Raw genomic sequence first — 27,251 nt, forward strand, 5'->3', positions numbered from 1 at the left:
GTCTCCCAGCGCTCTTACATGCCCAAGATTGTGAGGTCCCGCTGTCACCTCTAACCCTCTATTAATGACCACGAGAAAAGTTTGGCTCATTTTATGTCACAAATTTAAGTTGCATCTGATCTCCTTAATAACCCTGGCTTCCAGACTGGTGAAGCTGCATTCCCCTTTACCCATATTTGCCTGCTTTTTATCATCTCCTCTGCGGGAATAGCCCAGAGAGGAGATAGAGCTGACTACGCGGCAAAAATTATTTGCTGGTCCGTAGGGAGGGGGCGCTTGTGGCATTTCTGATAGAGCCGAAAGCACTCCAGGGCTTGCGGCAACGAGACCCTACCACAAGGGTCTCGTCGCAAGCCCAATGGTCGCGATAGCTGTGGGTGGTCACCCACAGCTATACGAGCGGCCAAGAGGCCGCTCTAAAAATGAAGGACGGCCCTGATTCAGAGCGAGTGCTCTGTCAGAGCGTCCGGCTCTGAATCAGGGCCTTATTTCACTGTTTATTATGGGATTGATTCACTGTTTATTATGGGATTGTCCAATCATACAGTGTTGGCTCAACTTTGGGTGGTTCACTAATACATTCCTGGTTAATAATTTCCCCCTATCAGCCGACTGGGCTATTTTTTAGCACAATAGCACGCGTTACCAGGATTTCTGTAGGTGGTCGCAACCTACTTTTAGCGGCCCTGTCCGCTTCTAGAAAAATCCATAACATAAAGATTGTTTTTGAAAAAAAGTTATTTTTTCTTCCTCGTGGATTGGGTGGAGGACTCCATCTAGAAATGAAGGCACACTCAAAAACTATTTGAGACGAGGGAGACTTACATTGCCATCCTCTCAGACCCTGTCCAGCAGCGCATTAGAAGTTGTAGTATGAGACCTGTACTTGCATGAATGATTCCCCTATAGTGCTGGCGTCTTGACCACTTGCTCACGTGGTCCCCGTTCCCTCCCTTTTCTTTGAGGGGGTTTCCCCAGCCCCGCCTTGCCTCAAGGATATGTTTTGCATAATTGTTCTGTAATTAGGGGTGGCTTTAGGGGTCAGGTCACTCCTAGGCACAATATTATTGGGAGTCTGCTTTCCCCTACCTCGGAATTCTGACGTGACTCCGCTAACTCCAGCTACCTGTAGATTTTTTTTTTCAAAGGCTAAGAACCTCCTCTTCCGTGCTCCCAGATTGCACATGCAAATGCTCACAGTCTCTCCCCAATGTGATCCTAATCTTCCGGGCTCCTGGACTGCATATTTGCCCACTCCTGAGACTCCCCCTGATGCATTATGGGAGATGTAGTATTTGTTCTGTGTCTAAATAGCAGTGACAGAATTGGGGCACTGAAAAGGGTAGAGCTTATTTCCCAGAAGTCCCTGTGGCGTCCTTTTGCGCATGCAAGGGGGAGCATCCCGATAAGAAGCTGATATGTTTCTACTGGGCATCACCACCTTTATTATTTTTTTAAAATTTATCCCAGTGGTGTATCTATTGACAAACATAAACATAAGTTATTAAGGCACATTTTAATATACTATTTGTAAGTTTCTAGATAAATAATGCAGGCTATATTTAATTAATCTTTAAGATATATTTCATGCCTCCAAACATCCCGTAATGTTCAGCCGCGCACATTTTTTCCTATTACCGTTGCCTCAACATCGCCATATTGCTGCACCCCCACAACCCTATGGTGGGAGGAAAAACTAGCGATATTGCTGGCCACATTGTGCCATTCCAGAATGGGACTTTGCGGTCGAGTCGCTAATTGCATCTCCCCCCTTTAATATGTTTATTTTATGATGTACTAAATAATATGCCCCTCTTCGGATCATGCTACTAGGTTTTCTTAACTTCGTAAGCGCTATTGCAAAACCTTTGTTACGCCACTGAGAGCCAAGTGCATGTGTGCACCCCATACCCTATTAGCCCTACCTAAATACATAGAAATAAAAAAATATATAACTTTGTGATAAAAGTAGAACTATTTTAATACTTATAATCTATGGCTGACTGTGTGGGCAGCTGGTCATCATCATGCTGATGATGGACCTATTTTTCAGTGGAGGCCTGGAGCTGTAGCTCCATCTGCCCAATTGTTAATCTGGCCCTGACTCCACACAATCAGCTTCTGTAATTTTTCAAACACATGACAGTTAGGAGTAGTGATGGCCATGGGCAGGCTGTCCATCGATGGTGCCATCAGTGATAACCAGTGATAGTACAAAACAATCTATGGTGATTCGTGAACCATGGTTTGCACGACTTGATGGCCACCAATTCCGGGTGTACAGCAGGATGCGCAAAAACGGGTGGCCAGGGGGCGGGGATAAGCTCCGTGTCGGGAGAAGAAACAAAAACCATCGGGTTCCACTTTGACATCAATGGCTCTCTGCCATCGATTGTAAAACCAAGGACCATTGGTAGTAAACCATCAATGTTTAACTATGGATGGCGATCCCTAGTTAGGAGCTGATTGGTTTGGGGGGATGTAGTTTATAGTCTGGCGGACTAAATGGCGCCGGTCTATATCCCGACAGCATGAGCCCGACAAGGGACTTAAGATAGGCGTCTTAATACTGACGCCGGAATGCTGAAGGACACCGAACTGATCGAGGTAAGTCCAGATGTTCTTCGCTCTTAGCCCGTGTGCCCCCCGGGGTTTAGGCACCCCGGGGGAACATAGGGTTAGGTACCCACTGGGAAAGTTTAGGCTTGGATGCAGGGGGGTTTAGGTGCCACTGGGGGTTGGTTAGGCACCCCCACCCCAGGAGGGTTAGGTTTAGGGTGCAGGAGGTATAGTTTAGGCACCCAAAGGGGGGACTTAAGGTGCCCACACACATACCGATGTCCTCACGATACGATTTTATGGCCAATTTCCTCATGAACTTTCACGGGAGCTCCCTTGCCATCGTGATCACGATTTGGAGTTAAAAATGTCCAATCTGACTAAAGATCTATCTTGCAGCCAATGCATTGTATCCCAGATTGGCTAATCTGCCCTACAGCACGGCAGATCAGAAGATGCGATATATACGACGAGCGGGGACGTGCATCGGCATCGTGCTCGTGAGTATAAACTCACGATTTTTACTTTTTTTACCCGATTCGTCGTCACGATTCGTCCAAATCGGCCAAATCGTGTAAAATGTCGCTAAGTGTGTGGGCACCTTTAGGGTTAGGCACCTCCTCTGTCTGGTTTCCGGCATCGGCATTTCATACCATCCAGTTTGAGTACCATTAAAGATTACCAACGAGTGATAACAAAAATTTCAGACCTATGCGCAGTTGCAAAAATAATATCGCTAATTAAATTTATATGAACAGTGGCAATGAGTGCAACTCAGAATCAGCCCCTAGGTGCACCTCCTTGTCCCTTCTAAACAAATATATATAAAAACTGGTATTAGTATAACCTAAATGTGTCATTATAAGGTACAGTCACAGCTATCAGTCGTACAGTCATGACATGGTGATGAGACTGAGGGAAGGTGGGCGGGGCGCCAGGGATACGACCGCGTCTATTGTTAAACATATGGGCGTGTCGCAGAGTGGAACTTATTTCAAAGTAGGCGGCGCTAGTGCTGAGTGGGCGCGTTTAGGCTAATGAGAAAGAGGCACCAGCGCGGCGGTGGGTGTGGTTAGGCTAATGAGTAGACGTGTTGTTAGTGCTTTAAAGAAAGAGGTGTATGGAGCGTAGTAAAAAGCAGATGGGCGTGGCTGGCTGCTATGGGGGCGGAGACTGTGCAGAGGTGAAGCGAGTTCCGGGCTCCGGACACCCTGTACTGCTGCTGCTGTCAGTGCAGGAGAGGAGACCGAGGAGTGTTCTTCAAGATGCAGCCTCCGCCTCGGAAAGTGAGTGTGAGGTGCCCGGGTGCAGGTCTGGGGGCAGTGACCGGGAGGGAGAGGTACCTGTGCCAGGCACTGGCTGTCATCATCCCTGTGTCATCCGAGCCAGAGAAGGACCTGGCCCTGGGACATCTGTCGCTGCACTGTCCCATATGGAGGCAGAGAAGTCACACCTCATTACTACTTATATATATATAACACTGTCATTATACTATTTCAACAGTAGTATAGGTAGATCTCTCTCTCTCTCTCTCTCTCTCTCTCTCTCTCTCTCTCTCTCTCTCTCGGTCTTTCTATCTCTCTCTAATACACACTCACTCTCTCTCTCTCTCTCTCTCTCTCTCTCTCTCTCTCTCTAATACACACTCTCTCTGTCTTTCTCTCTCTTTCTCTCACTCTCTCTAATATACACACACTCTCTCTCTAATACACACGCTCTCTCTCTCTAATACACACGCTCTCTCTCTCTAATACACTCTCTCTCTCTCTCTCTCTCTTACACTCTCTCTCCCTCTCTACACTACAGTATCTGTCAGTCTGTCTATGTATTTATTTGTCTATCTATAGTAGCTGCACACATGTAGTTACTACTCAAACATACTTACTGTAGAAAGCATTTAATGAACCCTAGTCACTAAGGAGAAGTGGTCAGACGTGACCCCTATAGAAACAGTCTGTAAATGTACAATGCAACCCATTAAAAGTGGACACACACTCACACCATTATAGTAACAAACCATGAACCATATGCTGTACTGTTAGTATTTGAATTTCAACATTTATAACAACATTTGTCTGTTATCACCTGATTACACAGAAGCAGCCAGAGGCGGTGTTGTTTTTATTTGAGGGTGTGGGGTGTTAAATATTAAAAACAAAATAACATAAACAAGGTAAAGAGTATTGCATTGCTGATACGGGGAGGAAAAGGCATTCTGCCATCCTGTGATGTTACTGAATGAATGCAGGAGAAAGATGGACAGCTGTAACAAAGAATCAGCAGTTGCTGTCTGATATTGGACCATCCCATTGTCATTCTTAGCTTATGGATCTGCTGCCTTCTTTCAGCACTTGGAGATTTGCTTCTTCAAGGATGGTTACCTTGAGCCATGAAGATGAAATGACCATGGGCTGCGCTGTAATGCCTTTATTGTGCAAACCTGGTTCATTTTTAAAAGTGCTTGTCCTTAAAATTCCCGTAGAAGAGTCCATGGTTGGATGTACCTGGTCCCATTGGTGCTTGGCGTGGAATTAGGGGAGCTTCATGACATTGCTTTTACAGAACTGTGAATAAAGTTTGTGTAATCATTGAATTTATGTTAATATCAGTATATAATCTGGGGCAAGCACACAGAAGCAGGTCTATTACTGATGCCGTATGAATGGTGGATGAAGGATTTCTTGGAGATCATTGAATAATGTGTTGTGCACTTGCCACTAACATGTAGCTATTATTATTATTATTATTATTATTATTATTATTTATTGACTTTTTCTTACCATGTATAGATTTTGTAGTGTTGTGACAAACTTTGTTGCACATTTTTAACTGTGAAATAGGGTCTTATTTATCAATGTGTTTTATCATTCACAACGAGTGATAAAACTTGTTACTTATGATAATTGTGCTCCAGCCAATCAGTTCCCAACTGTCATCTGTTTGAAAAATGACAGTTGTGAGCTGATTGGCTGGAGCACCATTTATCATACGTAACGAGTTTTAATCACTCGTGAATGATAAAACTCGTTGATAAATGAGGCCCATAGTCTGGGATACAATAGCCTATGACAGCAGATGCAGGATAGTCCCAGTCGAATTAGGAATATGTTGTTAAAAATTGCTCCTCTCAACAGGCCTGGATTTAAGTTTTTGTCTACCTGCTATCACTCTCATTGTTATTATCTTTTATCTATGTGCCTCCAGCACGTGCCCGTAGTGCCGTACAGGGAGACTTATAGTAATATACACAACAATACAATGTACAAAGGTTCAAACAGAAAGTGCGGCAGCATAAAACAAACCAGATGGGATGTACTAAAAGGAAAATGCAGGCAAAAATCCTGCATTCTCCATATGTACCAAGCTCCGGAGTGTGCTACAGTTCGGAGCTTGGTCCCGGTTAGATGGTGTTGCCCAATAGTAGCCTTTGGGGTTCTCTTCACATTCTGCTCTGAGAGGGATCCAATCGGCTCCCTCCCAGTGTCCCCTGCAGAGAGCGTGTCATTCTGCACATGCGCAGAGAGACTTTTGGGTCATAAACCCAGAAGAACCACTATCGTAAAGGACAGCTCTTATCAGGAGAGCTGTCCTTTGCGAATTTAATCACACTTTCTACGTACATACCGGCATTCTTAATGTACCTGATAAGTGGAGGTATGTACCACATCCACGATGCAATGCTTAGTACATACCGCCCAAAGTGAGATAATGATGCAACTAATTGGGGTTCGGTATATCATGTCTCCATTCATCATGCTGACATTCATATTATCGACGTGAAAATGTGAACATGGTCGTTATGTCAACATTGAGCATGTCGACATCGATGTAATGGCGGCATGATTGTAGTGTTGACACTGTCTTTTCTATGTCAGTCTATCCCTAACTCAGCCTAATGCAGATGCAACTTATTACTTAGTTTTCAGGTGTTGACATTTATGATGTGGACATTTCAACCATGTTGACACCCGTGAATGTCAAACTTCATTATGAATGCTGAAATTGTCACTGTCGACTTCCAGGTTGCATCCCAATTAAGTGTGTGACAGTTATTACTATTGTATACTGCGATAATAAGCCAGCAGTGCCTTGGCAGGTGCAGACAGAAAGGATCAGTGGCTTACTGTGAGTGGGAGCGCACTGGGGGCAGGGTGGAGGACTAGGCTCCTGAAAGCTTAGTCTATGCTGCTTTTGCTGATCACCTTACCCATTGCCACAGAGCACAAGGATTCTAACCTTTCCAACATCTTATCTGTAAATAATATTTTAGCAAAAAGTAAAAAAATCATCAGGGACCAAATATGTGCAATGAAACAAGGAGGAGCCTTGGCTCACTCAGTAGTGTACAAAGGGCCTGATTCATGTTTGCAAAGGTTCGCACACCAGCCGCAAGGAAGCGGCTGTGTAATTCCGTGTCAATAAACTTCAAATGCAACAGGAGGCGTCTGTAGGCGATAGACGCATCCTGTTAGCATTTGCGACATTCGAATGCTGCGTGTAAGGATGCAGCCTCTGATAACCAGCGCGGCCATCGGTCAAGATTTGTAATGGTTTCAGGCGTGGCCAGCCTGTGTAAGACGAAGCTTACGCAGGCTGGTCGTAGAATTTGGACACCCAGGTCCAGGAAGTTTGCGTCCGACGTCGCAGACCCTGAGCCAGAATAGGGACGACACTTCTGATTTAAAGAACAGTCCTGAGTACCTCCCCCGCACCGCCCCCCCATATACCGAAGCATGTCAAACATGCTGCAGCTGACGGGGCTGCGAGAAGTATCTCAAGACCCGTTCTGCACATGTGCAGATCCCACAACATTGTTTTGTCTGTATACCATCGGGTTTACGTACAAATATGAATTAGGCCCAAAGTTTGTCCACTGTATATCATGACCACTATTTGCTCTAGGAATGATGAGTCGCTTTTATTTCCCTTTTGGATTCCCTGCCCATGAGATTGAGACAGATTTTGAAACAATCTTGCATTGTAAAAAGAGGATGTAAGGATGACTGGTACAGTGTAACCCTATTGCTGCCAAGGACGTAACTCAAACATATCGGTATTATTTAGCTCCCCTCCGGGAGTTCTCGCCGATTTCAAAAGGCATTGGGTGCGATGCGGGAGGGTGTAGCTGCTCCAGGAGTCTATGGGGGAATCCCAAAACGTTTTGGGAAGGCCAGCTCTAACGTATTTCGTTTCACAATTCGTCAGAGTCTGACAGAGTGCAATACAAAACGCGTTGGTGGGGCTTGACTGACGCTGTTCCAGCTCCCTGGTGGTACTGCAGTCTGCGGCGTGGAGTTCTGGTGTCCCGGCGTGCCGTGTCCTGTTAAGCTGGTCGGTGGCGCGTGGTGCTGATCCCAACATATCTGCTGCAGACAGTTGGAGCTTGCAAGGAGGTTCAGTAATTATATCATGTGGTACCCAGTCCTCAGAGTTTTATGATTAGGTACAAGCATTACCTGCTAATACCTTTTAATGTTTGTTATTCTTTTAAATAAAACAATTCATGCACGATAGAGCGCCCTCTACTTTGTTATTTATTTACTATATATATATATATATATATATATATATATATATATATACACACACACAGAAATTTTTCCTTTGGGGGGGTTCTCGAACATACTGTATATATGTATCAAACACACACTCGTGTGTGTGTGTGTGTGTATATGTATATATATTGTGACACAGTTAGGTTAGGGGGTCCCTCTCCTGGGTAGAGGACTCCTTCCTTACACACACACACACAGCAGCAGGGAAGCAGCACACCAGTCTGGATGCAAGTACAAGCTGGTCGGCGCCAGTCTTTATTGTACAATGACAGAAATATAAAGAAAACATAAATGTAAATCCTAGCCCTGTCGGGGCACTAACTTCACAGGTAGTTCCCTCACTACCAGAACCTGGCAGGGCCTAATGCCCTCGCCAGCAACAAAGCACAGCACAGTACTCACAAATAGGTTTTTCAAGTGTCTCTGAGCAAACTCCCTGCCTGCTCTCCCAGGTGAGACACTCAGCCCTAAACACACTAGGCTTATATTGGCCACTCTCAGGTGGAAAACTAACAAGCCTGTTACCAGGCTGCGAGAACCAAAACCTGGAGTGGCCGTGGGTGGAGCCCTCCCTCTCCTCTCACCCACAACCCCCAGGTCCCAAACCGGCTTTTCAAAAAGCCGAAACTCAAGCCTGCTACACTGCAGACTTTCTCCTGGGGGTTTAAAACACAAAAGACAGGAATCTGGGACAAATGTACCTGCCACAGACCACTTTACCAGTGATCCTATCACAATATATATATATATATATATATAGATAGATAGATAGATAGAGCAATCATGTACTATATAAAACATACACACTAACGCATACACATATACAGTATACACACACTAACACATATATATATTAGGGATGTGCGCCGGATCATTTTTGCCGGATTTGGATTTGGTTCTAATTCGTCGTCCGGCTTTGGATTTGGATTTGCCAAACTGCGGTGACTGGCTTTGGATTTAGATTTGGATTTTTTGCCAAAATTGGCAAAAAAAGCTAAAATTACATAAATTGGGCTTTTTTTTCTTCCTAGAGTGTTATTTACCTCAATAACATTAATTTCCAGTCATTTACAGTCAATTTAGACCACCTCACAGCTTAAATTATTGTTTTCACCATTATTGGCCAAAGGTTGCAGTGAGCTGACTGGTGACCAAGCGTCAGAGCAGCGGCGCAGTGGCACAGACACTTGTGCAGACAGCTTGTATAATAGACACAGTGGGCTATGCCCTGTCATGGAGCTTGTATAATACACTCAGTGGGCTATGCCCTGTCACGGAGCTTGTATAATAGACACAGTGGGCTTATGCCCTGTCACGGAGCTTGTATAATAGACACAGTGGGCTTATGCCCTGTCACGGAGCTTGTATAATACTCAGTGGGCTTATGCCCTGTCACAGAGCTTGTATAATAGACACAGTGGGCTTATGCCCTGTCACGGAGCTTGTATAATACACTCAGTGGGCTATGCCCTGTCACGGAGCTTGTATAATAGACACAGTGGGCTATGCCCTGTCACGGAGTTTGTATAATACTCAGTGGGCTTATGCCCTGTCACGGAGCTTGTATAATACACTCAGTGGGCTATGCCCTGTCACGGAGCTTGTATAATAGACACAGTGGGCTATGCCCTGTCACGGAGCTTGTATAATACTCAGTGGGCTTATGCCCTGTCACGGAGCTTGTATAATAGAAACAGTGGGCTTATTATGCCCTGTCACGGAGCTTGTATAATACTCAGTGGGCTTATGCCCTGTCACAGAGCTTGTATAATAGACACAGTGGGCTTATGCCCTGTCACGGATCTTGTATAATAGACACAGTGGGCTTATGCCCTGTCACGGATCTTGTATAATAGACACAGTGGGCTTATGCCCTGTCACGGAGCTTGTATAATACACTCAGTGGGCTATGCCCTGTCACGGAGCTTGTATAATAGACACAGTGAGCTTATGCCCTGTCACGGAGCTTGTATAATACTCAGTGGGCTTATGCCCTGTCACGGAGCTTGTATAATATACTCAGTGGGAAATGCCCTGTCACGGAGCTTGTATACACTCAGTGGGCTAAGCCCAGTCACGGAGCTTGTATAATAATACACTCAGTGGGCTATGCCCTGTCAGTTGTCACGGAGCTTGTATAATACAGTGAGTACACTACACATACACACAGTGGGCTTATTAAGCCCAGTCACGGAGCACACACAAAGGGCTTATGCCCAGTAAAGTCACAGCGGCAAGAACACTGCCTACTCTAATCTATCTAACACTAGCACAGACAGCGCACTACCTAACTACGCGGCGTCACACGCGAAATGGCGCCGACTGCCGGGCGCCGCGCCTTTTTATAGAGGCCGAACGTCACCCGGCTCTCGCGAGAATCCGATGCCGGACGGGTGACGTTCGGCCTCGAGGTGGAATCCGAGTCAGGCGGGAACACCCGAACTTGCGTTCGGGTGGACTCGGATTCCACCTGTTCGGAGCGGTTCGGATTCCTCAGAATCCGAACCGCTCATCACTTATATATATATATATATAACATAAAAATACCGCCACTCACTTTGTTGCAGAGCCTTCCTAATGCTTGCTGGGTGCTCACCTTGGGGTGTGGAACCCCTCCACATATATATACAGGAAATAAGCAGCACTCCCAGTCCAGATAATCAGAGAAAAAACAGTGCTTTACTGTGCAACTGACGACGGGGGGCTGACCCCGAAACGCTGCACAGTAAAGCACTGGTTTTACTCTGATTATCTGGACTGGGAGTGCTGCTTATTTCTTGTGTATATATACAGTGCCTTGCAAAAGTATTCGCACCCCATTGCATTTTTCATGTTTTGTTGCCTCACAACCTGGAATTAAAATGGATTGTTTGAACATGTACATTATTTCATTCACAGAACATGCCTACAACTGTGAAGTTGTGTTCTTTTTTTATATTGTGAATCAAACAACATTTAGGACAACATAACAGAAAACTTCAGCGTGCATTACTATTCACCCCCCTAAAGCAGAGCCGTAACTAGACTTTTTGGTGCCCTGTGCCAGAAAGAGCATTGGCGCCCCTCTCATTTTTCAAAGGGACATAATGAACCCAAAAAAGGGCCATGGCTTCCTGGGGAAGGGCCAGGGAAGAGATAGGGGAGGGCAGGAGATACTGAGGATGAAATAAGAGGAAGCTACAAGCAAGAATGATAATAAACAGAAATTTGACAGGTCCAAACAGCGCCCCCAGACCTGTGGTGCCCTGTGCGATGGCACTGGCCGCACTACCCTAGCTACGGCCCTGCCCTAAAGTCAGTACTTTCTCGAGCCACCTTTTACAGCTGCAAGTCACTTTGGATAAGTCTCTGTGAGCTTGCCACATCTTGCCCCTGGAATTTTTGTCTATTCCTCAAGGCAAAACTGCTCCAGCTACTTCATGTTGGATGGTTTCCGCTTGTGAACAGCAATCTTCAAGTCTGAACTTATATTATCAATTGGATTGAGATCTGGGCTTTGACTAGGCCATTCCAGCACATTTAAATGTTTCCTCAGTATGCTTCGGGTCATTGTCCTGCTGGAAGGTGAACCTCCGTCCCAGTCTCAAATTACAGGCAGACTGAAACAGGTTTTGCTCAAGAATATCCCTGTATTTAGCACCATCCATCTTTCCCTCAACTCAAATCAGTTTCCCAGTCCCTGCTACAGAAAAACATCCCCACAGCATGATGCTGCCACCACCATATGTCACTGTGGGGATGGTGTTCTTGGGGTGATGGGATGTGTTGGGTTTGCACCAGACATAGAGTTTTCCTTGGTGGCCGAAAAGTAAAATTTTAGTCTCATCTGACCAGAGCACCTTCCTCCATACATTTGGGGAGTCACCCACATGCCTTTTGGCAAATTCAAATCGTGTCTTCTTATTTTATATCACTAAGTAATGGTTTTTTTCTGGCCACCCTTCCATAAAGCCCAGCTCTATGGAGCGTACGGCTTATTGTGGTCACATGCACAGATACACCAGTCTCTGCTGTGGAACTCAGCAGCTCCTCCAGGGTTACCTTTGGTCTCTGTGCTGCCTCTCTGATTAATGCCCTCCTTGCCCGGTCTGTGAGTTTTGGTGGGCGGCCCTCTCTTGGCAGGTTTGTTGTGGTACCATGTTCTTTCTATTTGATGATGATGGATTTGATGGTGCTCCGGGGGATCATCAAAGATTTCGATATTTTTTTATAACCCAACCCAGAATTGTACTTCTCAACAACTTTGTCCCTGACGTGTTTGGAGAGCTCCTTGGTCTTCATGGTGTGATTCCTCTTGCTTAGTGGAGTTGCAGCCTCTGGGACCTTTCAGAAAAGGTGTGTTTATATATATTGACAGATCATGTGACACTTAGATTTCACACAGGTGGTCTTAATTTCACAAATTATGTGACTTCTGAAGGTAATTGGTTGCACCCGAACTTTTGAGGTGCTTCATAGCAAAGAGGGTGATTACATATGCACATGCCAATTTGCAGAATTATGTTTATAAAGATTATTTTTTATATATATTTTTCTCATTTCACTTCATCATCTTAGACTATTTTGTGCAGATCCATCACATAAAATTCAGATTAAAAAAATAAATAAATTACAGGTTGTAATGTAACAACAAAGGTAAAAAGCCAAGGGGGGTGAATACTTTTGCAAGGCACTGTGGACCTCATTCAGAGTCGGTCGAAACGGCCGCACGGTCGTATAGAAAAAAGGGGCCGGATATGCAAATGATGCACACGCATGTTGCGTCCCTAAGGTCGGATCGTTAGCTGGCCGACCAAGGGGTGGATGCGGTCGGATCGCTAAAAATACGCCCACATCTCGTACGCATAACATGTCATCTCCGGCTACATAAGGATTAATCGCGAGCATCGTATGCCATCGGAACTGGTCGTAGAGCTAAAGGTTGACCTGACCCTCTCTTAAGCTCTACGATCATGTCAGTGTAAAACCTCCCCTGTCACGTGTGCCATGACACTACTTTGTTAATTATGCACTCCCTTAAAATGCCGTTCGCATAATGAGGCACGCCTGCGTTCGGATCTCCACACCCCCATTTTCAAGCACCTTCCCATGTTACCACCCACAAACGCCGCAATCTGTCACTCAAACTACCGACCTGGCGGTGTTCAAGGAGAGAGAAATTTCTGATCGTAGCCGCTAGTTTGCGCACGCGCATTGCGAACTGTACTCATGCGCAGATCAGCGAACATCGGCTGCGTACGACCGTGCGGCCGCTTCGACCGACTCTGAATGAAGTCCCGTATGTGTGTGTGTGTGTGTGTGTGTGTATATATATATATATATATATATAAAATATATAATATATATACACAGTCAGGTCCATAAATATTGGGACATTGACAGAATTTTCATATTTTGGCCTCTATTCACCACCACAATGGCTTTGAAATAAAACAAACAAGATGTGATTTAACTGCAGACTTTCAGATTTAATTTGAGGGCAATTACATCCAAATCAGGTGAACGGGGTAGGAATTACAACGGTCTCTATATGTGCCTCCCAACTTTTTAAGGGTCCAAAAGTAATGGGACAAACTAAACAATCCTAAATCTAACTTTCACTTTTTAATACTTTGTTGCAAATCCTTTGCAGGCAATTACAGCCTGAAGTCTGGAATGCATAGACATCACCAGACGCTGGGTTTCATCCCTGGTGATGCTCTGCCAGGCCTCTACTGCAAATGTCTTCAGTTCCTGCTTGTTCTTGGGGCATTTTCCCTTCAGTTTTGTCTTCATCAAGTGAAATGCATGCTCAATCGGATTCAGGTCAGGGGATTGACTTGGCCATTGCATAACATTCCACTTTTTAGCCTTAAAAAACTCTTTGGTTGCTTTTGCAGTATGCTTCGGGTCATTGTCCATCTGCACTGTGAAGCGCTGTCCAATGAGTTCTGAAGCATTTGACTGAATATGAGCATATAATATTGTCCGAAACACTTCAGAATTCATTCTGCTGCTTTTGTCAGCAGTCACATCATCAATAAATACAAGGGAACCAGTTCCATTGGCAGCCATACATGCCCACGCCATGACACTACCACCGCCATGCTTCACTGATGAGGTGGTATGTTTTGGATCATGAGCAGTTCCTTTCCTTCTCTTCTCTTCCTATCACTCTGGTACAAGTTGATCTTTGTCTCATCTGTCCATAGAATGTTGTTTCAGAACTGTAATGGCTTTTTTAGATGTTTGGCAAACTCTAATCTGGTCTTCCTGTTTTTGTGGCTCACCAATGGTTTGCATCTTGTGGTGAACCCTCTATATTCACTCTTGTGAAGTCTTCTCTTGATTGTTGACTTTGACACATAGACATCTACCTCCTGGAGAGTGTTCTTGATTTGGCCAACTGTTGTGAAGGGGTTTTTCTTCACCAGGGAAATTATTCTTTTGTCATCCACCACAGTTGTTTTCCGTGGTCTTCCGTGTCTTTTGGTGTTGCTGAGCTCTCCGGTGCATTCTTTCTTTTTAAGAATGTTCCAAACAGTTGATTTGGCCACACCTAATGTTTTTGCTATCTCTCTGATGGGTTTGTTTTGATTTTTCAGCCTAATGATGGCTTGCTTCACTGATAGTGACAGCTCTTTGGATCTCATATTGAGAGTTGACAGCAACTGATTCCAAATGCAAATGTCACACCTAGAATCAACTCCAGACCTTTTACCTGCTTAATTGATAATGAAATAATGAGGGAATAGCCCACACCTGTCCATGAAATAGCTTTTGAGTTGATAGTCCCATTACTTTTGGCCCCTTAAAAAGTGGGAGGCACATATTGAAACTGTTGTAATTCCTACACCGTTCACCCGATTTGGATGTAATTACCCTCAAATTAAATCTGAAAGTCTGCAGTTAAAGCACATCTTGTTTGTTTAGTTTCAAAACCATTGTGGTGGTGAATAGAGGCCAAAATCTGAAAATTCTGTTAATGTCCCAATATTTATGGACCTGACTGTATATCTCTATCTATCTATATAGAAAGTGCGGCACTCAGAGGATTTAGAATGCAAAAAAGGATCTTACTCCTGTGGCCAACGTTTCAATAATGATCTGAGTGCCGCACTTTCCTTACTTCTATTGTTGTGGGTCTGGAGTCCGGATGCACATGTGCAGGCAACAGGGTGTGGTTTATATATTTTTTCAGTGAGTGCTGGATCCCTTTGGAAAATATATATATATATATAACTATAGAATATATAATCCACAGCTGCACTCACATCATCAGATACTTTACATTTCCTGGGGTGTCACCCATGACATCCACATGGGGAGTCCCAAAACAGAAAAAACGAGGGGCACTCACCAGTATTGCATGTATAAAAGATGTCAAAATTTATTCCTCACATAATCCATGAGTAAACAGATCAATTCTCAACGTTTCGGTCCCATCCCGACCATCTTCAGGAGATATAATAATGTAACATCCACAGCAATAGTCAGCCAATACTTGCGGATTCTAAATTGTACTATCTCTATGTTATACGTGTCTGGATACCCCTATTGATTAGTGCAATATCACTATTATTCATTTATTTTCATTATCCTGTGTACATTGGCCATCCGCTGTAGACTATCTCCTTTAGTCACCACCAATTGGCTGTAATTTTGCAGGTCAATTGTTTGATATTCATTATAACTATAATTGTGAATATATAGCGGTGGTTTGTCATGGTGATGAGATAAACGCTGATCGTGGCCAGGTTGTTATGGCCATGACTGGTGGATGTGTCTTGGTGGCGCCGATGGACGCTGGTCAATGATGCTTGGAGGCCAATGAGACCTGAGTTGCATCTGGCGGTAGTGATGTAGGCGCTCCACGTGGTGGAAGCGACGTCACACTGCTTGCGCTGTTCCCTGCATGCGGCTTACACACCGGAAGCGTTGGTGTGATTATGCTGCTTTGTACTCGTGGGAAACGTGGTAAGTCCCGCTTGTTAGGTTTATTGGTGGCCGCTGTTGGTGATATGTTTGGGCACCATTTAGCTGATTGATGGGGGTATTTAGTAGCCTAGTGGGAGATGCACAGTACAATTTAGGATCCGCAAGGATTGGCTGACTATTACTGTGGATGTTGCATTATTATATCTCCTGAAGATGGTCCGGATGGGACCGAAACGTTGAGAATTGATCTGTTTACTCATGGATTATGTGAGGAATAAATTTTGAAATTTTCTATACGTACAATAATGGTGAGTGCCCCTCGTTTATATATATATATATATATATATATATATATATACATACATACATACATACATACATACATACATACATACACACAGGGCTGCCACCAGAAATTCTGGGGCCCGGTACTAACAAAATAGGCAGCCTCCCCCCCCCCTGGGGTATGAGGCAGAGTTGGGCTAATGTGGGTGGAGCTATAGCAGGGTTTGCCTCAATTGGTGCATAAACCAGGGATGGCTAGGAATGGGGGAGGGGGTGGGGGTTGGCATAGGGCAGGGAACACTGGACAAGGGGGGGCACTGGGCTGGAAAGGGTGGACTGGGGTGGCAAAGGGCAGGGAAGGCTGGTTGGTCTAGGGGGGCAAAGGGCAGTAGGGGAGGGGCAGAGAAGATGGGCAGGCTGGCTGGACATGGGGATGGGGTGCAAGGAAGATAGGCTGGCTGCCTGGACTAGGAAGGTGGGTGCAGGGTAGACTGGCTGGACTGGGGGAGGGGCAAGGAAGGGAAGACAGGTTGGCTGGACTGGGGGGGGTAGGGAGGGCTGGCTGGACTTAACAGGCTGGCTGGACTGGGGAGGGGCAAGGCAAGACAGGCTGGCTGAACTGGGGGGGGCACAGGGAAGGCAGGCTGGTTGGCTGGACTAGGAGGGGGGAACAAGGTAAGACTGACTGGACTGGGGGAGGGGGAGGGGCAAGGCAGGCTGGCTGGACTGGGGGAGGGCAAGGCAGGCTGGCTGGACTGGGGGAGGGGCACGGCAGGCTGGCTGGACTGGGAAGGGGCAAGGCAGCCTGGCTGGCTGGACTGAGGAGGGGCAAGGCAGGCTGGCTGAACTGTGGGTGGCGTAAGAAAGGCTGGCTGGACATGGGGAGGGGGCACAGGGAAGACTAGCTGGACTGGAGGAGGGCAAGGCAGGGAAGGCTGGCTGAACGGGGGCAGGGCACAGGAAAGACTGGATGGCTGGACTGGGGGGAACAGCGCTGGCTGGACAAGAGAAGGGGTGAACATACCTGCATTCTCCTGTCCTGAGAGAGATTGGGCCCGGCTAGCTGCGGTGAGGAATGCATCGGGCGGCAGGCAGTGAGAAAGAAAGAGCATCAACGCTGCGATATTCAACTACGGAGTCGGACTGGAGCCAGCATCCGCGCTGCTGCAGCATTTGAACTACGCAGCCGGCCTCGAGCCAATCACAGCTCGCGGAACGGCAGCCAATCAGGAGCAGCCACTCCTGATTGGCTGATAAGGAGCTGCTGCTCCTGATAGGCCGCCGTTCAGCTAGCCAATCACAGCTCCCGGCCGGCTCCAGTACGTGCAACATAGTTGAAATTCCATAGCGCTGATGCTATCTCCCTGCCCTGGCACCTGCCAGCTACCCGGTGCATTCTTCGCCGCTGTCAGTCGGGCCTCCTCTGTCTCCGGGCCGGTACTAGAGTCCTGGCAGTCCCCCCCTGATGGCGGCCCTGTGGAACTTAGATGGAACTTTGGCGCCGTGGCCGGAAAAAATATATTACGTAATGCAAGGTCTGTTCTGGAGATCACACTATAATATACTCTTCTAAAAGGTGGCAGCTCTGTCCCTTCAATAACTGGTATGTGCTGAAATTTAGAAGAGGGGAGAGGGGACAAGCGCCTGATAGTGTGGGATTGTCAGATAATACAATGAACAATTTTTTAGAAGTAAGTGAGTACCCGTACTGTAAGTACACTTGTATATTAAGCGTAACAATAAATCCGTCTTTGGACAGGAATTCCTCACATTCCACTTTTCTAATTGCTCTCTTCCCTCTACTCCAGTACGCCACCAATTTGGATATCCTTAAAAGTGAACTACAGTCACTAGTATCCAATAGTTAATGTTTTTTATTTCATGGTAAATAATTTTTAAAACAGTGTTACAATAGAAATTCCAAAACTTATCTTAAAAACAAGGTGGCTGGTCCTAAGGGAGAGTTTTCTTGTAGAATCGTGATTTCCAGGGATATACAGGATAGTCTCTTAATCAATGGTGCAGGGTATTGGACAGAGTTCCCAACATGTTTCGCCTCATGGGTTTCCTCAGGGGTTATGAGGGACCTTATTCTGAGTCTCCTTATATACCTGGCTGATCCAGCCCTCTAATGTCTGTGTGCTGTTTATATCTAGCACAGATACTAGAGGAATAGTATTAGCAGGCTACTTAGTCTTCACCATGGAAGGTGCCATTTTGTTGGTGATTTCTCTAATACATAGTAGTTAGATGCAATTCTACTAGGAAGAAGGCAGGATCCCCAGTGTTTGAAAGACTCTTATATTGTAACCGCATGTCTTGATATATTATGAATCCAAAGACCAGTATTCAAACAAATATTAGATACAATTATGATAATAATACAAAAAGTAAAAAATAAAATAAAATATATATATATATATATATATATATATAAAAAATAAATACTAAAATCCCTAAAAATCCTTAAAATTTCTATTTCCATATAAAAATTATTATTAAAATAACTCTACAAAATATTCTCGAAAATACTTCTCGAAAAAAACTTGTGCAGAATACTTAATAACTGTATAAAACATTGGGGTGGAGAATTAAAAGGAGTACTTGAACATCTATAAAAATATAAAAATTATAAAAATGGTGCAATTTCATAACTTTCATTATGTCCATATGGATGTAACGTGTTCAATTCATATATCCAATACATCTCTCTCTGTGAGAGTAATTTTAACAAGTCTCCACCTCTAGGACCCAAGGTGACATTTTCAATAGCTTTATAGGTAAAAGTATCTGTAGAGGCATTATGATGACTGAGAAAGTGTTTTGATAATGAATGACTTTCCACCTTGTTTTTAATATTACGAAGATGTTCCTGTATCCGTAATTTTAATACTCTTTTGGTCTTGCCAACATATTTAATGCCACACCCACACTCTATTACATAGATAACTGATGTCGTATTGCAGGTTGTGAAATCTTTCAGTTTATATTCTGTGGTATCATTAAAATTCCAAAAAGATCGTCTGTTGGGGTGGACATATTTACATTAATTAAAGTGGCCACATTTGAAAGACCCGATGCATTTTAATGAAGAATGTGTAGTCTGTAAATTTTCTCTTTGTTTTAATTGGCTTGGTGCCAATATTTCTTTGAGGTTCCTTGATCTCCTGAAGACTATGTCTGGTCTGTTTGGTATAATGTCCTTCAGAATTGGGTCCATTGTAAGTATGTTCCAATGTTTTTTTTTACCACATGTCTAATGTAGGATTCCTTGCTAGTATATTTTGTAATGAAAGGCACAAATTCCTTCTCTTTCTTATTCTGATGTTTCTCTCCTTTTTGGATTAGTAGTGCTTCCCTAATCAAATTAGCTCCTTTCTGTAGTGCCTTAGTTAGGATATCTTCTGGATAGCCTCTTTCTCTAAATGTATCGTTGTACACTTCTGCCTGTTTTCTATATGTGTTGCCCTCTGAGCAGTTCCTCCTAATCCTATGTAGTTGGGAGTATGGGATATTGTTTTTCCAGGCCTATGTATGACTGCTTCTGTAGTGGAGATAACTGTTGGTATCCACTGTTTTGATAAAATTACTGGTTATCACTTTATCATTTTTGTGTGAAAGCACTAAGTCCAGAAATTCCACATATTCGTGATTAAAATTGTAAGCACATTTTAAATTATAATCATTGTTGTGTATATAGGCTACAAAATCTATTAATGCACTCTCTTCTCCATCCCAGACGATAATGATATCGTCTATATACCTTTTATACTGTTGAATGTTTTTAAAAAATGGGTTGTTATTATAAATACAGTTATCTTCCCACATGCCCATAAAAATATTAGCATAACTGGGTGCGGTTACCGTACCCATTGCAGTGCCACAAGTCTGCAAGTAAAATTTGTCCAAAAATTTAAAATAGTTATGTGTTAAAATAAGTTCAATTAAAATACAGATAAATTCATGTGAGGTTCACTGAGCTTGTCATCTCTCCCCAGGGCTTTTTTTCAAGCTTCTATTCCTCTTTGGTGTACAATAGATGTATATAATGATGAAACATCCACTGTCACCCACTTATGTTTCTTTCCATTCCAATTGTTCCATAATATTAAGTACACTTACAGTATCCTTCAGGTATGAGGTAAGTTTCTGAACTTGGGCATTCAGAAAAACATCCACATATTTAAATAAATTTGCTGTTATGGAGTCTATACCAGCTACGATTGGTCTGCCTAGGGGTTTCTCCATGCTTTTGTGTATTTTGGGCAGATGATAAAAAATTGGTATAATCGGATTATTATTCAGCATATACTGGTATTCCTCCTTGCAGATTAAATTGGAGTGGAGAGTTTGTACCAATATTGGTCTGAGTTCATTGAGAAAGTGCTCTGTGGGATCTTTAGGTTGTGGCTTATAAGAATTCACATTATTGAGAAGCCTCAGTGCCTCTTCTTCATAATCCTCCCTGTTTTGGATCACTAGCCCTCCTCATTTATCTGCTGCTCTAATTACCAGGTCTTTGTTATTTTTTAGTTCTTTGAGGGCGTGTTTCTCTGCATTGGTCAGATTTTGATTTTTGATGTCTGTATTTTCTCTGTCCAATAGGTCTTTTTTGACCAATTCGTAGAAAATATTCAAGTGATGACCTTTGGACTCCAATGGATAAAATTTGGAGGAGTGTTTTAGGTTAGATTTGGAGGAATTATAATTGATGATAGCTGCATTTTCATTGTTAGCAAAATTATGTTTTAATGTCAATCTCCGTATAAACTTATTCAAATCAATGTACATTTGAAATTTGTTTAATTTTTGTGCTAGAGCATATGTCAATCCTTTACTTAGTGTTAACACTTCAGGTTTTGTTAGAGTATGTGAAGACAGGTTGAATATGCCTTGATCTCTGGGGTCTTTGTCTACTGATAATGTTTTTTTTTGTTGGGGTTTCTTCCTCCTACCTCCTCTCTTTCCTCTTCGTCTGGTAATCTTCTTTTTAGTGGAGATGCGTGTGGTAACTTTTCCCGTGCTAGATATTTCCGATGTGTTGTCGGTGGAGATTTCGTTAGGGTGGGTGATAAAAAAAGCTCCTCAGTAATTGAATTGTTCCTGCTAAGTGCAAAGAATCTATTCGTAGTAGCCACCGGATCTCTTCTGCGTAAGTAGACCTGTTTCTCTGTTTTAGGCCTATTATTTGTTACGTGTCTTTGAATTTGATGGTTTGGATTCCCGGTATTGGATACTACGATCTCTGGGTGGAGGTCGGAATCTCGACCAATTTTTCACGCGGTTATTAGCATAATCTTGTTTGTCCCTCTGGAATTTCCTTTTCTTATATTTGATAACATTATCCTCCATCCTTTTAATTTTTATATGGAAATAGAAATTTTAAGGATTTTTAGGGATTCAAGTTTTTATTTATTATATATATATATATATATATATATATATATATATATATAAATATATATATGTATATATTTTTTTTTTTTTGCTTTTTGTATTATTATAATTGTATCTCTAATATTTGTTTGAATACTGTGCTTGGATTCATAATATATCAAGACACGGTTACAATATAAGAGTCTTTTATACACTGGGGATCCTGCCTTCTTCCTAGTAGAATTGCATCTAACTACTATGTATTGGAGAAATCACCAACAAAATGGCGCCTCCCATGGTGAAGACTAAGTAGCCTGATGCTTCTATTCCTCTAGTATCTGTGCTTGATATAAACAGCACAGAGACATTAGAGGGCGGGATCAGCCAGGTATATAAGGAGACTCGGAATAAGGTCCCTCATAACCCCTGAGGAAACATGTTGGGAACTCTGGGGGTCATTCAGACCCGCTCGCGAGCGAAGGTCGCTCGCTAGCGGGTCGATGTTGGGCGCATGCGCACGACGGAGGGAGCTCCGTTGTGCGCATGCACGAGACCCGGCGAGCGACGAGGTATACGTCGCTCGGGGTCTCGCACCAAATGGGGCGTGCTGTCGATGGTGAGTGACAGCACGCCCCCTTTGGTGGGCGTTCCAGGGGCGTGGCTGCCAGACGGAGGCGTTCCCATGGGAACGCCTACCGTCTGAGTCCGGCCCCACTGACATCACTAGTGATGTCAGTGGGAGTGATTTTTTCTCTGATAGAGCCAAAATCACTCCTGGGCTTGCGGCAGCGAGACCCTACTGCAGGGTCTCGTCGCAAGCCCGATGGTCGCGATGGTCTTGACCATCGCGACCATCATCATGGACGCTCACATAAGCTGTGGGTGGTAACCCACAGCTATGCGAGCGTCCAAAAGGCCGCTCCACATTTAAATAGGATGGCCCTGATTCAGAGCGAGTGCTCTGGTCAGAGCGTTCAGCTCTGAATCAGGCCCTCTGTCCAACACCCTGCACCATTGATTAAGAGACTATCCTGTATATCCCTGGAAATCACGATTCTACAAGAAAACTCTCCCTTAGGACCAGCCACCTTGTTTTTAAGATAAGTTTTGGAATTTCTATTGTAACACTGTTTAAAAATGATTTACCATGAAATAAAAAACATTAACTATTGGATACTAAGGATATCCAAATTGGTAGCTTACTGGAGTCGAGGGAAGAGAGCAATTAGAAAGGTGGAACGCGAGGGATTCTTGTCCAAAGACGGATTTATTGTTACGCTTAATATACAAGTGTACTTACGGTACAGGTACTCACTTCTAAAAAATTGTTTATTGTATTACCTGACAATACCACACTATCAGGCGCTTGTCCCCTCTCCCCTCTTCTAAATATATACAGTCAGGTCCATAAATATTGGGACATTGACAGAATTTTCATATTTTGGCCTCTATTCACCACCACAATGGTTTTGAAATGAAACAAACAAGATGTGCTTTAACTGCAGACTTTCAGATTTAATTTGAGGGTAATTACATCCAAATCGGGTGAACGGTGTAGGAATTACAACAGTTTCAATATGTGCCTCCCACTTTTTAAGGGGCCAAAAGTAATGGAACTATCAACTCAAAAGCTATTTCATGGACATGTGTGGGCTATTCCCTCGTTATTTCATTATCAATTAAGCAGGTAAAAGGTCTGGAGTTGATTCTAGGTGTGACATTTGCATTTGGAATCAGTTGCTGTCAACTCTCAATATGAGATCCAAAGAGCTGTCACTATTAGTGAAGCAAGCCATCATTAGGCTGAAAAATCAAAACAAACCCATCAGAGAGATAGCAAAAACATTAGGTGTGGCCAAATCAACTGTTTGGAACATTCTTAAAAAGAAAGAATGCACCGGAGAGCTGGGCAACACCAAAAGACCCGGAAGACCACGGAAAACAACTGTGGTGGATGACAAAATAATTATTTCCCTGGTGAAGAAAAACCCCTTCACAACAGTTGGCCAAATCAAGAACACTCTCCAGGAGGTAGGTGTATATGTGTCAAAGTCAACAATCAAGAGAAGACTTCACATGAGTGAATATAGAGGGTTCACCACAAGATGCAAACCATTGGTGAGCCACAAAAGCAGGAAGACCAAATTAGAGTTTGCCAAACAACATCTAAAAAAGCCATTACAGTTCTGTAACAACATCTTATTGACACATGAGACAAAGATCAACTTGTACCAGAGTGATGAGAAGAGAAGAGAAGGAAAGGAACTGCTCATGATCCAAAACATACCACCTCATCAGTGAAGCATGGTGGTGGTAGTGTCATGGCGTGGGCATGTATGACTGCCAATGGAACTGGTTCCCTTGTATTTATTGATGATGTGACTGCTGACAAAAGCAGCAGAATGAATTCTGAAGTGTTTCGGGCAATATTATATGCTCATATTCAGTCAAATGCTTCAGAATTCATTGGACAGCGCTTCACAGTGCAGATGGACAATGACCCGAAGCATACTGCAAAAGCAACCAAAGAGTTTTTTAAGGCTAAAAAGTGGAATGTTATGCAATGGCCAAGTCAATCCCCTGACCTGAATCCGATTGAGCATGCATTTCACTTGATGAAGGCAAAACTGAAGGGAAAATGCCCCAAGAACAAGCAGGAACTGAAGACATTTGCAGTAGAGGCCTGGCAGAGCATCACCAGGGATGAAACCCAGCGTCAAGACTTCAGGCTGTAATTACCTGCAAAGGATTTGCAACAAAGTATTAAAAAGTGAAAGTTAGATTTAGGATTGTTTAGTTTGTCCCATTACTTTTGGCCCCTTAAAAAGTGTGAGGCACATATAGAAACCGTTGTAATTCCTACACCTTTCACCTGATTTGGATGTTATTACCCTCAAATTAAATCTGAAAGTCTGCAGTTAAATCACATCTTGTTTGTTTAATTTCATAGCCATTGTGGTGGTGAATAGAGGACAAAATATGAAAATTCTGTCAATGTCCCAATATTTATGGACCTGACTGTGTGTGTGTGTGTGTGTGTGTGTGTGTATGTATATATACACACACACACTAACACATGCACACTTAGACATATACAGTATACACATACACAATAACACATACGTACTGATTAACACATCCATACACATATATACACACACTAAAACATACATACACATATATACATGTTAACACATACATACAAACTAACACATTCAGGCACATAGATACACACTAGAATATTACACGTAGATACTTACACTTGTAATGTAGCAGTTGCAGGTTGCATAATTAGGCCCTGCCCCCTCAGTACTTAAAGATGCAATTTGCGGGGATGTTGGGGGCAGGGCTTGCTGTATTGGCTCTGTCACGGGGGGTTCTAGGTACTCAGAAACCCCTCTGCGTGCACTAGTGTATACACTAATCAGCCATAACAATAAAATCACTGACAGATGAACTGAATAACATTGATTATCTCGTTACAATAGCACCTGACAAGGGGTGGGATATATTAATAGAAATGGGTTTGTCCTGCGCACTGAGCTCTGTGATTGCGGTAGGCTGCTGACAACCAATAGGTACCCTTGCCTATCCAAATAGAAATATTAAATATAGAAACGGTGTAGCGTTCAGCCTATGGTCTATGGTGATGTGTAGCAATGATTACCTTAGTAAGGGAGTCACTCACTTCTGTTGGCTAATTATAATCAGAGCCCAATAATTTGAATGTATAAAATCACTTTTACTTATGTCACAAAAAGAGCAAGAAACATATATCATAAAATTCACATGTAGATGGTACATAGATGTAAAACAGAAAGAAAGGAAAAAATAGTGCTGGTGGTGCGTAGTGGATGATAATATAATTGAAATATTGTACAATCATCTAGTTCCAGTGATCTTGGTATATAGTATATCCCGTGGGTGGGCAGGGTCTATATAGTAAAGTCTTAGCTAATGATGATCAATATTCTAAGTAGTAGGTAAAGTTTATGAGTCTAGGTAGACTGCGGTGTCCCGCTATTCTATCTGAGGTCAGAAAGATGGTAGAAAATTGGAGAAAAGTAATTACTGATCGTTGCCTGCGATGGTCTTCTTAGGATGGGGCTGGGGTACTGGGGCAATAAAGTGGGCTTCCTGGCTAGACTTCCTTCCCCTCGGACATGCAACTGGTGGTGTATCTGTTCCCAGACAGACCGCCGGGAAACCGTGACACAAGGGGGGCTCGTCGGTTTCTGGGGAGGGGACGTGTCAATTAAGGCTTGAGTGAACCGGATCCCCTCTGTATGGTTGCCGGGTATCCCTTCCGTATGGAGACTCACCTCTGATGCGCTCTCCAGACGTTTGCTCCCACTCCTTTCCGGCTCGCTTTTCATGCTCCATCTCCCTTGGTTGCTGTTGCTTCCGGGTAGGTCATGTGACCACGGCTTGTTGTAATCGCAGATACGTTTTTTCTTTCCTCTTTACAGGATCCTAGTCTGTCTATCGAGTAAGTCCGTATCGGTGTGTAGCCCCAACGCATGTCGTCCTTAACTTGGCCTTCCTCTGGGAGATAGTGTAGTGAGTTAATGCCGATACCTCTATTTGAGGTTTAGAGGTGTCATCAGTTTATGCAAATTTAGCTGGGGACGTGGTTTGATTGGTTGGTGCTCCGTTCACAGCTGATAGTCATTTATTAGGCAGTATGTGAACACTCAGTTCTTGAAGTTGATGTGTTGGAAGCAGGAAAAATGGCCAGCTGTAAGGATCTGAGCGTCATTGTGATGGCTAGACTGGGTCAGAAAATGGAACGGCAGGACCACCTGTATCTCCAATGTTTTCAATGTCTAAACACTGGTGATACAGGTGGTCCTGTCATTCTTTTGTCAATCCCGGAATGCCGCATATTATTTATAATCACCGCATGATCCATTGAAAAGTGATGATTTTCTTTGTTTATTTAAAAGTACATGCCAGGGCAGCAGCACCAAACAGCACCTGTCTTGGTGAAGAGTACAGTAAAGTAACAACATTTACTGTCACTTTGCTTCCCGAGTTCTAGAGTCAAGAGTGACAACTAGACATCATTGGGGAATGGAGGAGAGTGAGATGTTGTCAACAGACAGGGAGAGGGCTTGAATAGATGGGGCCTTTGCTGTGAGAGAGACAATGAGCTCAGTTTTTGAAATATTGCTTTTCAGGAAGCGTTGTCCTCTCCAGGATGTGATGGCTGGAAGGGCAGGGGTTGACACAGGAGAGGACATAGGGTCTCATTCAGACGCGGTCGCAAGCGCTGAGCGCTCGCAACCGGGTCGATGTTATGGCCCTGCGCACACGCAGCGGCAGCACTGCGCGTGCGCAAGCCCCGGAGCGAGAGAGAAAATCTCTTGCTCCGGAGCTCACCACCATTCGACAGCTCACCACCATTTTGTAGGCATGGCGGGGGGGTGGCTACACAAATGGAGGCATTCCTGACGGAACACCTGCTGTTTTGTGGGCGGCCGCACTGACATCAGCAGTAATGTCAGTGGGGAGCTTCCTGCTCAATCAGAGCAGGAAGCTCCCTGGGGCTTGCTGCTG

The 27,251-nt window shown here is 43.9% G+C and overlaps 1 protein-coding gene across 1 annotated transcript in view; it reads left to right on the forward strand.

Moving 5' to 3' along the window:
• Positions 1 to 3,769: 3,769 nt before the first annotated feature.
• Positions 3,770 to 27,251, forward strand: part of FCHSD1 (FCH and double SH3 domains 1) — a 120,445-nt gene continuing 96,963 nt past the window's right edge. The window contains exon 1 of the mRNA XM_088447396.1: positions 3,770 to 3,845. Coding sequence (XP_088303522.1) covers positions 3,825 to 3,845 — 21 coding nt within the window. The 5' untranslated portion in view covers positions 3,770 to 3,824. The remainder of the gene's footprint in view (positions 3,846 to 27,251) is intronic.

This window comes from Taudactylus pleione, unplaced genomic scaffold, assembly GCF_031769625.1.
Source record: "Taudactylus pleione unplaced genomic scaffold, aTauple2 ptg000431l, whole genome shotgun sequence".
Lineage (NCBI taxonomy): Eukaryota > Metazoa > Chordata > Amphibia > Anura > Myobatrachidae > Taudactylus > Taudactylus pleione.